This window comes from Pelobates fuscus, chromosome 9 (assembly GCF_036172605.1).
Source record: "Pelobates fuscus isolate aPelFus1 chromosome 9, aPelFus1.pri, whole genome shotgun sequence".
Classification (NCBI taxonomy): Eukaryota; Metazoa; Chordata; class Amphibia; order Anura; family Pelobatidae; genus Pelobates; species Pelobates fuscus.
In genome coordinates this window covers 8,156,488-8,171,836 of record NC_086325.1, presented here as the reverse complement: position 1 = coordinate 8,171,836, position 15,349 = coordinate 8,156,488, and the positions used below count along the sequence as shown (strand labels likewise).

Here is a 15,349-nt window from a genome sequence, read left to right as displayed (position 1 = left end):
TGAACCTGTTTCTCACGGCCGCTTCTATCATCTACTGCAAGGTCCTTTTCAGCTCCTCACTTTTCGCCTGTCAGGAGCCGACCTCCGCGATATACTCTCGTGCATGCGTGAGAGTACCACACTGATGTCTGTGGAGGAGACCGCAGAAAATCTTCCGTAGAAAGAGCCCTTTTCCCCTCAGCCGCCAATAGTGACATCGTTTTGCCAATTTTAGGAAAACTACATATACAAAGTAGTCCGTGCTTTGTCTTATATGTTTTAATTGAGTTGGAAATGCCAACACAGTCTTTATGAGCATTTCATAACGATTTACTATATATTACAGTGCAGAGTTGTAATGCAAAGTGACCTAATGGCAGTGACATGTTTAATGGGTTAAAGGGACAGTCCCATGTAGGAGCAAAGTGACCTAATGGCAGTGACATGTTTAATGGGTTAAAGGGACAGTCCCATGTAGGAGCAAAGTGACCTAATGGCAGTGACATGTTTAATGGGTTAAAGGGACAGTCCCATGTAGGAGCAAAGTGACCTAATGACAGCGACATGTTTAATGGGTTAAAGGGACAGTCCCATATAGGAACAAAGTGACCTAATGACAGTGACATGTTTAATGGGTTAAAGGGACAGTCCCATGTAGGAGCAAAGTGACCTAATGACAGCAACATGTTTAATGTGTTAAAGGGACAGTCCCATGTAGGAACAAAGTGACCTAATGACAGCGACATGTTTAATGGGTTAAAGGGACAGTCCCATGTAGGAGCACAGTGACCTAATGACAGTGACATGTTTAATGGGTTAAAGAGACAGTCCCATGTAGGAGCAAAGTGACCTAATGACAGTGACATGTTTAATGGGATAAAGGGACAGTCCCATGTAGGAACAAAGTGACCTAATGACAGCGACATGTTTAATGGGTTAAAGGGACAGTCCCATGTAGGAGCAAAGTGACCTAATGACAGTGACATGTTTAATGGGATAAAGGGACAGTCCCATGTAGGAGCAAAGTGACCTAATGACAGTGACATGTTTAATGGGTTAAAGGGACAGTCCCATGTAGGAGCAAAGTGACCTAATGACAGTGACATGTTTAATGGGTTAAAGGGACAGTCCCATGTAGGAGCAAAGTGACCTAATGACAGTGACATGTTTAATGGGATAAAGGGACAGTCCCATGTAGGAGCAAAGTGACCTAATGACAGTGACATGTTTAATGGGTTAAAGGGACAGTCCCATGTAGGAGCAAAGTGACCTAATGACAGTGACATGTTTAATGGGATAAAGGGACAGTCCCATGTAGGAGCACAGTGACCTAATGACAGTGACATGTTTAATGGGTTAAAGAGACAGTCCCATGTAGGAGCAAAGTGACCTAATGACAGTGACATGTTTAATGGGATAAAGGGACAGTCCCATGTAGGAGCAAAGTGACCTAATGACAGCGACATGTTTAATGGGTTAAAGGGACAGTCCCATGTAGGAGCAAAGTGACCTAATGACAGCGACATGTTTAATGGGTTAAAGTGACAGTCCCATGTAGGAGCAAAGTGACCTAATGACAGCGACATGTTTAATGGGTTAAAGGGACAGTCCCATGTAGGAGCAAAGTGACCTAATGACAGCGACATGTTTAATGGGTTAAAGGGACAGTCCCATGTAGGAACAAAGTGACCTAATGACAGTGACATGTTTAATGGGTTAAAGGGACAGTCCCATGTAGGAGCAAAGTGACCTAATGACAGTGACATGTTTAATGGGTTAAAGGGACAGTCCCATGTAGGAACAAAGTGACCTAATGACAGTGACATGTTTAATGGGTTAAAGGGACAGTCCCATGTAGGAGCACAGTGACCTAATGACAGTGACATGTTTAATGGGTTAAAGGGACAGTCCCATGTAGGAGCAAAGTGACCTAATGACAGTGAATTGTTTAATGGGTTAAAGGAACAGTCCCATGTAGGAGCAAAGTGACCTAATGACAGTGACATGTTTAATGGGTTAAAGGGACAGTCCCATGTAGGAGCAAAGTGACCTAATGACAGTGACATGTTTAATGGGTTAAAGGGACAGTCCCATGTAGGAGCAAAGTGACCTAATGACAGTGACATGTTTAATGGGTTAAAGGGACAGTCCCATGTAGGAGCAAAGTGACCTAATGACAGTGACATGTTTAATGGGTTAAAGGGACAGTCCCATGTAGGAGCAAAGTGCCCTAATGACAGCGACATGTTTAATGGGTTAAAGGGACAGTCCCATATAGGAACAAAGTGACCTAATGGCAGTGACATGTTTAATGGGTTAAAGGGACAGTCCCATATAGGAACAAAGTGACCTAATGGCAGTGACATGTTTAATGGGTTAAAGGGACAGTCCCATGTAGGAGCAAAGTGATCTAATGACAGTGACATGTTTAATGGGTTAAAGGGACAGTCCCATGTAGGAGCAAAGTGACCTAATGACAGTGACATGTTTAATGGGTTAAAGGGACAGTCCCATGTAGGAGCAAAGTGCCCTAATGACAGTGACATGTTTAATGGGTTAAAGGGACAGTCCCATGTAGGAACAAAGTGACCTAATGACAGTGACATGTTTAATGGGTTAAAGGGACAGTCCCATATAGGAACAAAGTGACCTAATGACAGTGACCTGTTTAATGGGTTAAAGGGACAGTCCCATGTAGGAGCAAAGTGCCCTAATGACAGTGACATGTTTAATGGGTTAAAGGGACAGTCCCATGTAGGAGCAAAGTGACCTAATGACAGTGACATGTTTAATGGGTTAAAGGGACAGTCCCATGTAGGAACAACGTGACCTAATGACATGTTTAAATGGGACCACTTTTGGGGAATTTACACTATGAAATAAAAAACTAAAAATCACATATGCTCCAGTGTAGCAAGACTTAACAAATTACATCATAATCAAGTTCAGACAAGGCACAGCCAGGGCACACTTTGCAAATGAAGAAAAGAAACAGAGTTTCAAAATGAAACCTTATTTTTCACACCTTATAAATACATTTTTGTAAACACAATATTAAGAATCATGAGAAGTGGCAGTTCCCCTTTTAATTTGTTAAATTAAGAGGCACAATGTCTCCCCCTACTCTCGTCTTTAAAGACATTATTAATGCAAATGAAGTTTCTGACTGTGTCTGCATGACCTACTTAAGAAAATGGTGCTTTTTTTTTTTGGTAACAAATTTCCCATTACTGTCTGAGACATGAGTGACTGCTGCTAATTTCATGTGTCGAATGGAATTCTCCCTGGTGGCTGAAATACCTATTATAGGTAACAATTCGGAGAATTTATCGTCTGATTAAAGGGAAAGTTACCAGGCTTTCCATAACTTATACATATTGAGCATGGATACCAAATGGGAGTGAGAGTATGAATGAAGACATCTTACCTGCAATAGGTAATGTTTCTTTAATAACATTTCCTATGGAGCCCCCTTACTTTGTATGAATGGTCATTCCTAATGCAAGAATCTCAGGTGAAAACTGGCCTTTACCTCATGACAAATGAAAAAATGTTGTTTTAAACTGATGGACGCCCTTGTGTATATTGTGCTGACAGAGCTTCTAGTTTGTCATATAGGCAGTTTATCTGAACAGAAAAACATAGAAATTTAGCATTCACTCTGTCCGCAGCACAGAAATAGTGGGAAACGTGAAGCCATAGCATTTACTGCATCGTTTGCATAAATTAGGCCCCTTAGTGACGGCATTACAGGAAAAGGGTCCGAGGCCGGGAAAGGTACTTAATTTCCACGCGTCTTGAGACAGCGATATACAGATCTCTATTTTCAAGCGTTGGGTCCCATTTGTAATATCACTACCTGGAAGATATTAGAAGTCTGGAACACAGGAGTGGACAGCCTTGTGGATGTAGGAGGGGCTAGGATTCCATTTTGTATATCCGTGTATGAATAATGAAACCATATTGTGCAGATCCCCCCTCTCTCGTTACATGTTACAGAGTGTGCCGTTTCCCTTTCAGAGCACTGTAACTACTTTGGTGTGGATGACAAGCTGGGTCCTGTTGCCGTGAGCATGAAGAGGGACAAAGTGGAAGATAGCAAGGACCATGGCCCCCAGTATCAATACCGGATCATCTTCAGGACCAGTGAGGTAAGTCAGGAGGGGTGATGGTTAGTGCAGGTACAGGAGGCGAGTGTACTGTGAGAATGACGTGCGTCCTTGCTAGGTCTCGGTGGTCTGGTTTAGAGATCTCGGTTCCCTTTACTGGTCAGCAGTTTCCGTGACTGCATTATGATACCACATCTCTGGAACTGCAGAGCTTTTCACATAATCAGGGGCTCTGCCTTCTGCAACCAGCAGAGACCATCCCTGTTAGACAGGACACATGCAAAGGGAATAGACCAGAACGGTACACAGGAAATATATGATGTGATCCTTTGTAATGTCCCAACATTCCTTTACCCAGAAAATGAAAGGGCTTGTTCAGTTCCTGCCCTTTTCAGTGTCACAGGGGTGAGCATTGCATCACTGGGATAAGGGTCAGACTGAGCTTGGTCTGGGGGACAGGATAGCTGCGCTTATCTCAAATCCCCCAGTTCTCTTACCAATCTGGTGTCTAAAAATACGTGTAGTGGAACCACACTGGGGAATGTTAAGGCCTTTCGGTTCACATCTCCCCGACAAAAGAGCCTCTGTTTCCCTGTGAGCAGATTGGGACAATGCCCGGTCTGTGTGAGATCAGGAACTGCCCTAGGTTCCCTGCTTGGCACGCTGGAACTCATCTCTCAGCTGCTGCTCTGCTAGGAAAATGGCATTCATATCACAGAACATAGCCCATGTGTAATACACCTTGCTTTCATTATCCTGTCCATTTATCTACCAACCTTTCCATTTATCTGCCAACCTTTCCATTTATCTACCAACCTTTCCATTTATCTACCAACCTTTCCATTTATCTACCAACCTTTCCATTTCTCTGCCAATCTTTCCATTTATCTACCAACCTTTCCATTTCTCTGCCAACCTTTCCATTTATCTACCAACCTTTCCATTTCTCTGCCAATCTTTCCATTTCTCTGCCAACCTTTCCATTTATCTACCAAGCTTTCCATTAAACAGTAATTACAGAAATGTATCTAAGTCTCTAAACTCCAGATCAAAACATTTCTCTTTGGTTCTAGTTATCTTTTTCGGACACATCATCCTTTCTCTTCCCTCGCTCGCTCTGTCATCAGGATGTGAGATTCAGAATACAGGTGCCCACCCAGAATTTTTTTTCCTTTTTTTGTTTCTTTTTTTTTCAGCTGGTGACACTGAGGGGGATGATACAGGAGGACGCGGTGCCATCCACATCAAAGCATGGTACAGTAAGGGGCCTTCCTCTCAAAGATGTTCTGGAAGCTGTGATACCCGAGCTAAACATCCATTGTCTGCGCCTGGCTATGAATTCTCCAAAAGTGACCGAGCAGCTCCTGAAGCTGGATGAACAGGGGGTAAGAGATCCTGGGGAGGTCACACAGGAGTTTGGAACGCAAGAGATGGACATGCTGCTATAAAAGGGGGGGGGAGCAAGGGGTTTACAGCTGGGCATTGAGGGCATCAAGAAATTGAAACAGCCAGGACTAGAACACCTGAGAAATACAGTGAGGGGTTTATTCATTATATAAGGAGCTAGGTAGCTGATTATCAGTGACATTTAGACCATGTCAGAATTTACTAAGATAATTCCTGTGCAGGCGAAAGGTACAATGGCTCAGTGAAATGCAGAAAAATTTGCGTTACAGTCCGCCAAGCAACTGAAAGCTTACCAGCTGACAAATCCATCCACAAGTATGAACAATACCAACTTATTATACTTATTAACGTGTGTTACTGTCTCCTTTAAGCTTTTCAGGAAACACAAGGTGGGCATCTTATACTGCAAGGCTGGCCAGAGCTCAGAGGAGGAGATGTACAACAACGAGGGTGCAGGGCCAGCCTTCGAAGAATTTCTGTCTTTGGTGGGAGAGAAGGTCAGCCTGAGGGGTTTCACTAAATATGCAGCCCAGCTGGACACCAAAAGTGAGTGCTGTCCTGGTACATTGCTAGGGTGCCATAAGGTGCAGCCAGATAAGAAATAATCATTCACTCTCTGTCTGAGATTTGCTTCTGTTCTTAATAATTACATTTGCGCAGTTGAAATATCCCTGTATATGACTTGGGCTTTTGCGAGTTTAAATTTAACTGTTTGCTTCTACAGCAGAAATTGGACAATTTAACTACAAGATCCACAAACCTTTGCTGTACCCATATAAAAACACTTATGGTATGCGCCCAGCACTGCTATACAAAGTGAGCCAGGTTCACACCCTGGCTTGATGATGGCTAAATCTCTTAAAATGTTACGATTTCATTATTGTTGTTATGATTATTATTAATTTTAAAGTGAACCTGTCATGATCAGATACATTTAACAGTTATAGCCCCCTTAAACAATAAATATATTTAGTATCGTGGTAATAAATCATGGCTTCACACTGATATCCCATGGAAACATGATGTGGTAGATAAAATCCAATTGTTATATAAATTCTGGCAGTTCCCTAGCCAAGTGCATTAGAGACTGTGAGAAGGAACACGATAAAACCGATTGGCAGGCGACACCAGGCCGTCATTCTCATTTATTTCCCCACCCTCCTTAGAATTGTCAAGGTGTTTTTATCCAAAGCCTTTGTGAATTCCTTCACTGTGTTAGTCTCTAAAACCTTTGCCGGAAAACTGTTTGTGCAACTCGTTCTTTATTATTTGTGTATTCTCTCCTCTCGATTTAGCTCCTGTAGAGTATATGTCACACTCTTGTATTTTATTTTGTGTAGCGGATTCCACTGGAACACACTCTCTTTACACTACGTATCAGGATTACGAGATTATGTTTCACGTGTCCACTCTCCTTCCCTACACTCCGAATAACAGACAACAGGTAAAGATACATCTCTTTCTATTCACACAACAGACATACATGACCATCGTATTGTCACAATGTGACCGTGATATGTATATGGGGAACAAAGTGTTTTAATGACAGGAATGTTTGAGTCTGTCCTTCTGTTGTCCATTGTGTACTAAGGGCCAAGAACCAGAAGAACAGGCCGTGTCATGGAAAAATCAGTCCGGGGGCTATATGAATGAAAGAAACACGTTTAAAAGTTATGATTGTTAGAGTAGTGTCCCTGTTAAAACACGGTTTATTTTTGTTTTCATTTTAGCTCCTCCGGAAGAGACACATAGGAAATGATATTGTGACCATCATCTTCCAGGAGCCAGGAGCATTGCCCTTTACTCCACAGAACATCCGTTCCCATTTTCAGCATGTCTTCATCATAATCAAAGCCCATGATCCCTGCACGGAGAATGTCTGCTACAGGTGGGTTCCTAAAATAAATATCTTGCTATTTGCCATACCATTTTCACGATTGGCTGTATTTATCATGCTGGTAAATGTTTTTTTTTTTTTTTTGATTAGTGCAATAGCCATCCATCACTAAATGTACATGTGTTCATCCTTTGGCACAGCATTGATTGTTCAGTTTGTAAGAGACAGGAAAAGATTCCTGTCATCTTTGACTGATTGAAATATCGCTGCGTGGTGATGCCTGCCCATGGTTAAGCTCTGTTAGTTCTCAACATTCTGCTCATCTGGTCTAACGGACAAGTAGAATGTCATTTTATCAAGTTCCAATCTGTGTATTCCCATGTATATTTATCTTATTAAATGTTAGTTTTTATTTGTTTGCTAAAATTATAACTAACAGCATTTGTTCTCTCTCTTTTACCTCCTTCTCAAAGTCCAGTGATTACAATCTAGTGAAATATTCTTCCCCTTCCTGTCCAGGATTATAACTTTCTCTGTCTAAATAGAAACAAAACTCTCCGGAGACTACTTCAAAATTCCACTGATGCATTTATTGGCAGTAATTAGCGAAGACAATAAACAATGCATGCATGAAAAAAATTCATTATGTTTCAAGAGCAGTACTCCTTAAAGTAATATAGCATATATTTACTGGCGCTTAATTGGCAGTGTTTCAACCTGCATATGGTGTCTTTTAAGCCTTGAAAACATTTGAGACAAAAACTGACACAGTTTGAAACATTGATGGTCAAACACCGACTAATGCACACTAGATCGCTTTAGGAATTCTGGTTCCATTATTTTCTCCCGCCCCCTACTTTTGCTGGCTGTTATAGTTTTTGGCAGAAGTGGAGGATCTTAGAACCCTTAATATTAGTAAGCATTCATGATTTCATTCATATTTGCTTTTTACCTTGCTACAAGGAGAATGCGGCGCCTGTCAACTCATATGACCGGACCCACTGAGTAGGGCAATAGACTTATCTCTCCCCTTGTATGCTTTCTTATTAACAGTGTGGCAGTGACCAGATCGAAAGATGTGCCCCCATTTGGTCCCCCAATTCCTAGTGGCGTTACCTTCCGGAAGTCCGATGTCTTCCGGGACTTTCTGCTGGCCAAAGTCATCAATGCAGAGAATGCAGCCCATAAATCAGATAAATTTCATACAATGGCCACCCGCACAAGGCAGGAGTACCTTAAAGACCTGGCTGAGAATTATGTCACCAACACACCTGTCGATACAACGGGCAAGTTCAACTTAATCTCTCTGACCTCCAAAAAAAAGGAGAAAACAAAACCGCGGCTTGGTGCTGAGCATCAAAGCTCTGGTGCTTTAGCCTGGCGGGTGGTGGCGCAGGACTTTTCCCAGGCGGCTGAGACAGAATGTGCTTTGGGCATATCTAACGAGTTTATGGTCCTGATTGAGACTGTCACCAAAGAGGTGGTTTTCAATTGTTACTGTGTCGATGTGATTGGATGGACACCCGAAAAACTGTCTCTCAAGATCTTCTATGGTCGTGGAGACCACATACTAATACGGGCTCTGGATGAAAGCGGGGAAGACATCAGGGAAATTGTGCAAAGGCTGAAAGTAAGTGGGGAAAAAAGTGTACATGAATCATCAGCTGGGTATTCTAGAAGGAAACCACTAATCTAAATCAATAGTGCAGCTCACGGAGTACTTCATTCACAAAAAATAGAACAATACATCATAATGTGTGCCCTCAATCCAGGCAGAAAAAAACTTTCAGATGTTCATGACAAAAAAATAAACAAAACATACAAAGCGATATAGTTCTAAATAGAAGACCTATTAAGTAAAATATATATATATATATTATGTAGCATTTTAAAAATCTATTATTTAGTAATTCTGGTTGGCATTGTGCATTATTCAAGGGTGGCAAGACATAATTCTGCGCATTTGGCATTAAAAGGGCGCAGAGAAATGCAGCCAACTCAAGCTAAAATCAGTGTTAAAGTAACTTTTTTTTTTTTTTTAACGCGTACATTTGTGGCCCGGCTGTGTCACATAGTGGAGTTTATTCACTAAACTGAGGATGTGAAAATATGAAAAGCAAATTACAAATTGGATTTGGAGACATTCAGTTTGTTTTTTCTTTACTAAAAATGTCAGTTCCTTAACACGTTTTCAATTTTCAGCAATTCCCAGTTTGACAAATAAACCGCAGCGTGTCCATGAAATGTAGCGTTAATTGCCACAATATCATACGATCTAGCTGCACTTTTAAAAACTACTGAAAGTGTTAAAACAATGTCCTGATAATTAGCTTTAGGTTTTTATAAATTAACAGATTGTTCGGGTCTGCTCCTGTTAAAGGTCCGTTTTATTTTTGGGAAAGAAGTGCACTGTGACGTGTTAAAATGTAACTGACTGCTTTGTGCACAAATTATGAGTCAGATTATTTTGCCTGAATTTAACTATTTCTCTAGTTTTAGCATTAAATGCCTCCGCGCACTATAACAAATCCTAGTGTTTGTATGTATAATACTTGTATATGTTCTGACATGGGTCGCTGTGTTTCTCTAGAGTATTTAAGCTAGAACGACCCGTTTACAGACAGATTTCCACATTAGGTGGTATCACTAATGTTTTTATTTTCAGAATTTCTGAATCAGGACATTGGGGTTTAAATTTGCACAAGATAGCTTATTATTTAATGGTAATGTATATATGTATGTGTATCTGCAATAATTCTATGCACAATGGGTAAGTAGCTCACAGTCAGAACTTAGGTGATCAACGTGAGAATATAAAATCGGTACAGTCCAAGTCAAGAAAAGACATCATGGAGAAATAGTAACGTTTATTTGGTATATTTTTGGCACATGAAGTCCAAATTCGAATGAATAATTAGCTCTACAGGACATTGGGGGTGAGGCAGAGCTCAGTCTAAAGGGGGCGATGTTTATGGGGATTGCATTCCTATTTAATTGCTAGTATTATTACTGTTTGACTGTTATTTTAATAACACCAGCTTACTCAGCAGTACTGTGAATTAATACGTCTCAAACATGCAAAATGTAAAGAGAGATTCATCAGAGAAGGAAGTGAATTGATTTAATGATATGGTAAAGGACTGTTAGCAGCCAGAGGAGCCGTCTTTCTGTGTTTGGTTATATGTATATGTTACAGGCAATGTATCAAGACATGATGTACAATTCTCAGGCAATGCAGTGCATGCCTTGAGTTTACACACAGCAGACAGAACTAGTAATGTGTTAAATTATGTGTAGTAAGACTCTGACCCTGCCTTATTTTCAGTTCAGAACTGATCCTATAGATTGCTGCCAGGGATGAAATGAAACAGAGCCCATTTCTTACATATCCAGACACTCATTCATACCGTTTATCAAGCCATTCTTCATTCTGTTAACCTGTCCTTTCCACTAGCTGTACAGCATCACTTGTCCTTTCCCTCTCAATGTACCGCCTAACATTTCCTTAGCTTTCACATAACCACCTCACCTGTCCTTCCCACCCGCTGTACCTGCTCACCTGTCCTTCCCACCCGCTGTACCTGCTCACCTGTCCTTCCCACCCGCTGTACCTCCTCACCTGTCCTTCCCACCCGCTGTACCTCCTCACCTGTCCTTCCCACCCGCTGTACCTCCTCACCTGTCCTTCCCACCCGCTGTACCTCCTCACCTGTCCTTCCCACCCGCTGTACCTCCTCACCTGTCCTTCCCACCCGCTGTACCTCCTCACCTGTCCTTCCCACCCGCTGTACCTCCTCACCTGTCCTTCCCACCCGCTGTACCTCCTCACCTGTCCTTCCCACCCGTTGTACCTCCTCACCTGTCCTTCCCACCCGCTGTACCTCCTCACCTGTCCTTCCCACCCGCTGTACCTGCTCACCTGTCCTTCCCACCCGCTGTACCTGCTCACCTGTCCTTCCCATCCGCTGTACCTGCTCACCTGTCCTTCCCACCCGCTGTTCCTGCTCACCTGTCCTTCCCACCCGCTGTACCTCCTCACCTGTCCTTCCCACCCGCTGTACCTGCTCACCTGTCCTTCCCACCCGCTGTACCTGCTCACCTGTCCTTCCCACCCGCTGTACCTCCTCACCCGTCCTTCCCACCCGCTGTGCCTCCTCACCCGTCCTTCCCACCCGCTGTGCCTCCTCACCTGTCCTTCCCACCCGCTGTACCTCCTCACCTGTCTTTCCCACCCGCTGTACCTGCTCATCTGTCCTTCCCACCCGCTGTACCTGCTCACCTGTCCTTCCCACCCGCTGTACCTCCTCACCCGTCCTTCCCACCCGCTGTGCCTCCTCACCCGTCCTTCCCACCCGCTGTGCCTCCTCACCTGTCCTTCCCACCCGCTGTACCTGCTCACCTGTCCTTCCCACCCGCTGTACCTCCTCACCCGTCCTTCCCACCCGCTGTACCTCCTCACCCGTCCTTCCCACCCGCTGTACCTCCTCACCCGTCCTTCCCACCCGCTGTGCCTCCTCACCCGTCCTTCCCACCCGCTGTGCCTCCTCACCTGTCCTTCCCACCCGCTGTACCTCCTCACCTGTCTTTCCCACCCGCTGTACCTGCTCATCTGTCCTTCCCACCCGCTGTACCTGCTCACCTGTCCTTCCCACCCGCTGTACCTCCTCACCCGTCCTTCCCACCCGCTGTACCTCCTCACCCGTCCTTCCCACCCGCTGTGCCTCCTCACCTGTCCTTCCCACCCGCTGTGCCTCCTCACCTGTCCTTCCCACCCGCTGTGCCTCCTCACCTGTCCTTCCCACCCGCTGTACCTCCTCACCTGTCCTTCCCACCCGCTGTACCTCCTCACCTGTCCTTCCCACCCGCTGTACCTCCTCACCTGTCCTTCCCACCCGCTGTACCTCCTCACCTGTCCTTCCCACCCGCTGTACCTCCTCACCTGTCCTTCCCACCCGCTGTACCTCCTCACCTGTCCTTCCCACCCGCTGTACCTCCTCACCTGTCCTTCCCACCCGCTGTACCTCCTCACCTGTCCTTCCCACCCGCTGTACCTCCTCACCTGTCCTTCCCACCTCCTCACCTGTCCTTCCCACCCACTGTATCTCCTCACCTGTCCTTCCCACCCGCTGTACCTACTCACCTGTCCTTCCCACCCGCTGTGCCGCCTCGACTGTCCTTCCTACTTTCTTTACCACCTCACCTGTCCTTCCCACTCACTGTATCACCTCACCTATCCTTCCCACTCGCTTTAGATGGATATGTTGTGACAGAAGATAATTTATAACAGGACAAGATTTCATGTAGAAACACACATGACATTGTGGGCAATAATGATGGAGAGAAGAGCTAGAACTGCCTCTTCCGACAAGGTTGCACTAGATCCAAGCTGTCAATATAACTTTTTAACAGATTTTTCTCTGTCCTTCACCAATCTGTGCAGTAAAAAGATTGGAGCTTTACTCTCCCCATTTCACACAGGCCCCAGGTATGACAGGTCTGAAATTAAAAAGTAAAAAAAAAAAAAAATAGATTCATTTTAATTAGTTAGATTAATTGTGACATTGTGTCATTTAATGTTAAATATCAGTTTTTCCCGTTTTCGTAAATTGTTGTTGTTTAAATAAGGTTGTTAACTGTTATAATGTGTTTTATTGTGTTATAACAAGGTTAGTCACAAGTAACCTTATTAAACGTCTTACTAAAACTACCAGATTTTGTGTTTCAATAGTATTTATTTCCATTTCTTTTTCATCCTTTCCCTAACAATATCAGTTATTTCTGTACTGTCTGCCCCCCCTGCGCTGTTTGCCTGCCCCCCCTGCGCTGTCTGCCTGCCCCCCTGTGCTGCCTGCCCCCTCTGCGCTGTCTGCCTGCCCCCTCTGCGCTGTCTGCCTGCCCCCTCTACGCTGTCTGCCTGCCCCCTCTGCGCTGTCTGCCTGCCCCCTCTGCGCTGTCTGCCTGCCCCCTCTGCGCTGTCTGCCTGCCCCCTCTGCGCTGTCTGCCTGCCCCCTCTGCGCTGTCTGCCTGCCCCCTCTGCGCTGTCTGCCTGCCCCCTCTGCGCTGTCTGCCTGCCCCCTCTGCGCTGTCTGCCTGCCCCCTCTGCGCTGTCTGCCTGCCCCCTCTGCGCTGTCTGCCTGCCCCCTCTGCGCTGTCTGCCTGCCCCCTCTGCGCTGTCTGCCTGCCCCCTCTGCGCTGTCTGCCTGCCCCCTCTGCGCTGTCTGCCTGCCCCCTCTGCGCTGTCTGCCTGCCCCCTCTGCGCTGTCTGCCTGCCCCCTCTGCGCTGTCTGCCTGCCCCCCCCTGCGCTGTCTGCCTGCCCCCCCCTGCGCTGTCTGCCTGCCCCCCCTGCGCTGTCTGCCTGCCCCCCCCTGCGCTGTCTGCCTGCCCTCCCCGCGCTGTCTGCCTGCCCCCCCTGCTCTGTCTGCCTGCCCCCCCTGCTCTGTCTGCCTGCCCCCCCGCTCTGTCTGCCTGCCCCCCCTGCTCTGTCTGCCTGCCCCCCCTGCTCTGTCTGCCTGCCCCCCCCTGCTCTGTCTGCCTGCCCCCCCCTGCGCTGTCTGCCTGCCCCCCCCTGCGCTGTCTGCCTGCCCCCACCTGCGCTGTCTGCCTGCCCTCCCCGCGCTGTCTGCCTGCCCCCCCTGCTCTGTCTGCCTGCCCCCCCTGCTCTGTCTGCCTGCCCCCCCTGCTCTGTCTGCCTGCCCCCCCCTGCGCTGTCTGCCTGCCCCCCCTGCGCTGTCTGCCTGCCCCCCCTGCGCTGTCTGCCTGCCCCCCCTGCGCTGTCTGCCTGCCCCCCCTGCGCTGTCTGCCTGCCCCCCCTGCGCTGTCTGCCTGCCCCCCCTGCGCTGTCTGCCTGCCCCCCCTGCGCTGTCTGCCTGCCCCCCCTGCGCTGTCTGCCTGCCCCCCCTGCGCTGTCTGCCTGCCCCCCTCCTGCGCTGTCTGCCTGCCCCCCCTGCGCTGTCTGCCTGCCCCCACCTGCGCTGTCTGCGTCCGTCCCCCCCCCCTGCGCTGTCTGTCTGCCCCCCTCTGCGCAGTCTGTCTAATCTTACACTTTGTCCTGGTTAGGAAAGGATGGTCATTTTTCATGTTTTGCCTTTATTGTGCATATTGCCTGTAACATATATACAGTGTGTGCGTGTACATGTGCTGCTGGATGTGAATGTCTGTCATGCCTTACACAATCACCCCAACCAGCGCATGTTTGTTAGTGGGTGTGGGGTCAGTCTTTCCACTGACTATTTGGGCAAATCACTATGATGGGCAAAACTAAATGGGTGCCAGACGATCTATCACCGTACATGTGTCTTAAAGAACAGAACCAGAATTATATCATAAAACCTAGCAGTGCGTGAGATGAGTGCAAGCAGGGGACAGGGAACAATGGTGAAGATGGCAGAGCCTGAGAGCATAGTGAGCATAGAAGGAGTAACGTGGAGTAAAGGGCATGGAGGGGACACAAAACATGAGAAGAGAAAACTGGAGGATGTGGAGAAAATGTTGAACACGAGGGTATAGTGAGGCAGAAACTGGACGATGTGGAGGTAACGTTGAACACGAGGGTATAGTGAGGCAAAAACTACAGAATGTGGAGAGAACGTTGAACATGAGGGTATAGTTAGGCAGAAACTGGAGGATGTGGAGAGAACGTTGAACACGAGGGTATAGTGAGGCAGAAACTGGAAGATGTGGAGGTAACGTTGAACACGAGGGTGTAGTGAGGCAGAAACTGGAGGATGTGGAGGTAACGTTAAACACGAGGGTATAGTGAGGCAAAAACTACAGAATGTGGAGAGAACGTTGAACACGAGGGTATAGTTAGGCGGAAACTGGAGGATGTGGAGAGAACGTTGAACACGATGGTATAGTGAGGCAGAAACTGGAAAATGTGGAGGTAACATTGAACACGAGGGTATAGTGAGGCAGGAACTGGAGAATGTGGAGAGAACTTTGAATACGAGGGTATAGTGAGGCAGAAACCTACAGAATGTGGCAGGAACGTTGAACACGAGGGTATAGTGATGCAGA

General features: G+C 46.3%; 1 protein-coding gene across 11 annotated transcripts in view; it reads left to right on the top strand.

Annotated features, from left to right (window-relative positions):
- The window catches only part of SIPA1L3 (signal induced proliferation associated 1 like 3), a 186,304-nt gene that overhangs the window by 123,823 nt on the left and 47,132 nt on the right, over nucleotides 1–15,349 (top strand). For all 11 annotated transcript variants that reach the window (XM_063431091.1, XM_063431087.1, XM_063431088.1 and 8 more), the window contains 6 exons: nucleotides 4,000–4,130; nucleotides 5,285–5,473; nucleotides 5,867–6,041; nucleotides 6,836–6,939; nucleotides 7,226–7,383; nucleotides 8,386–8,962. In XM_063431091.1, the coding sequence (XP_063287161.1) occupies nucleotides 4,000–4,130; nucleotides 5,285–5,473; nucleotides 5,867–6,041; nucleotides 6,836–6,939; nucleotides 7,226–7,383; nucleotides 8,386–8,962 (1,334 nt within the window). The remainder of the gene's footprint in view (nucleotides 1–3,999; nucleotides 4,131–5,284; nucleotides 5,474–5,866; nucleotides 6,042–6,835; nucleotides 6,940–7,225; nucleotides 7,384–8,385; nucleotides 8,963–15,349) is intronic.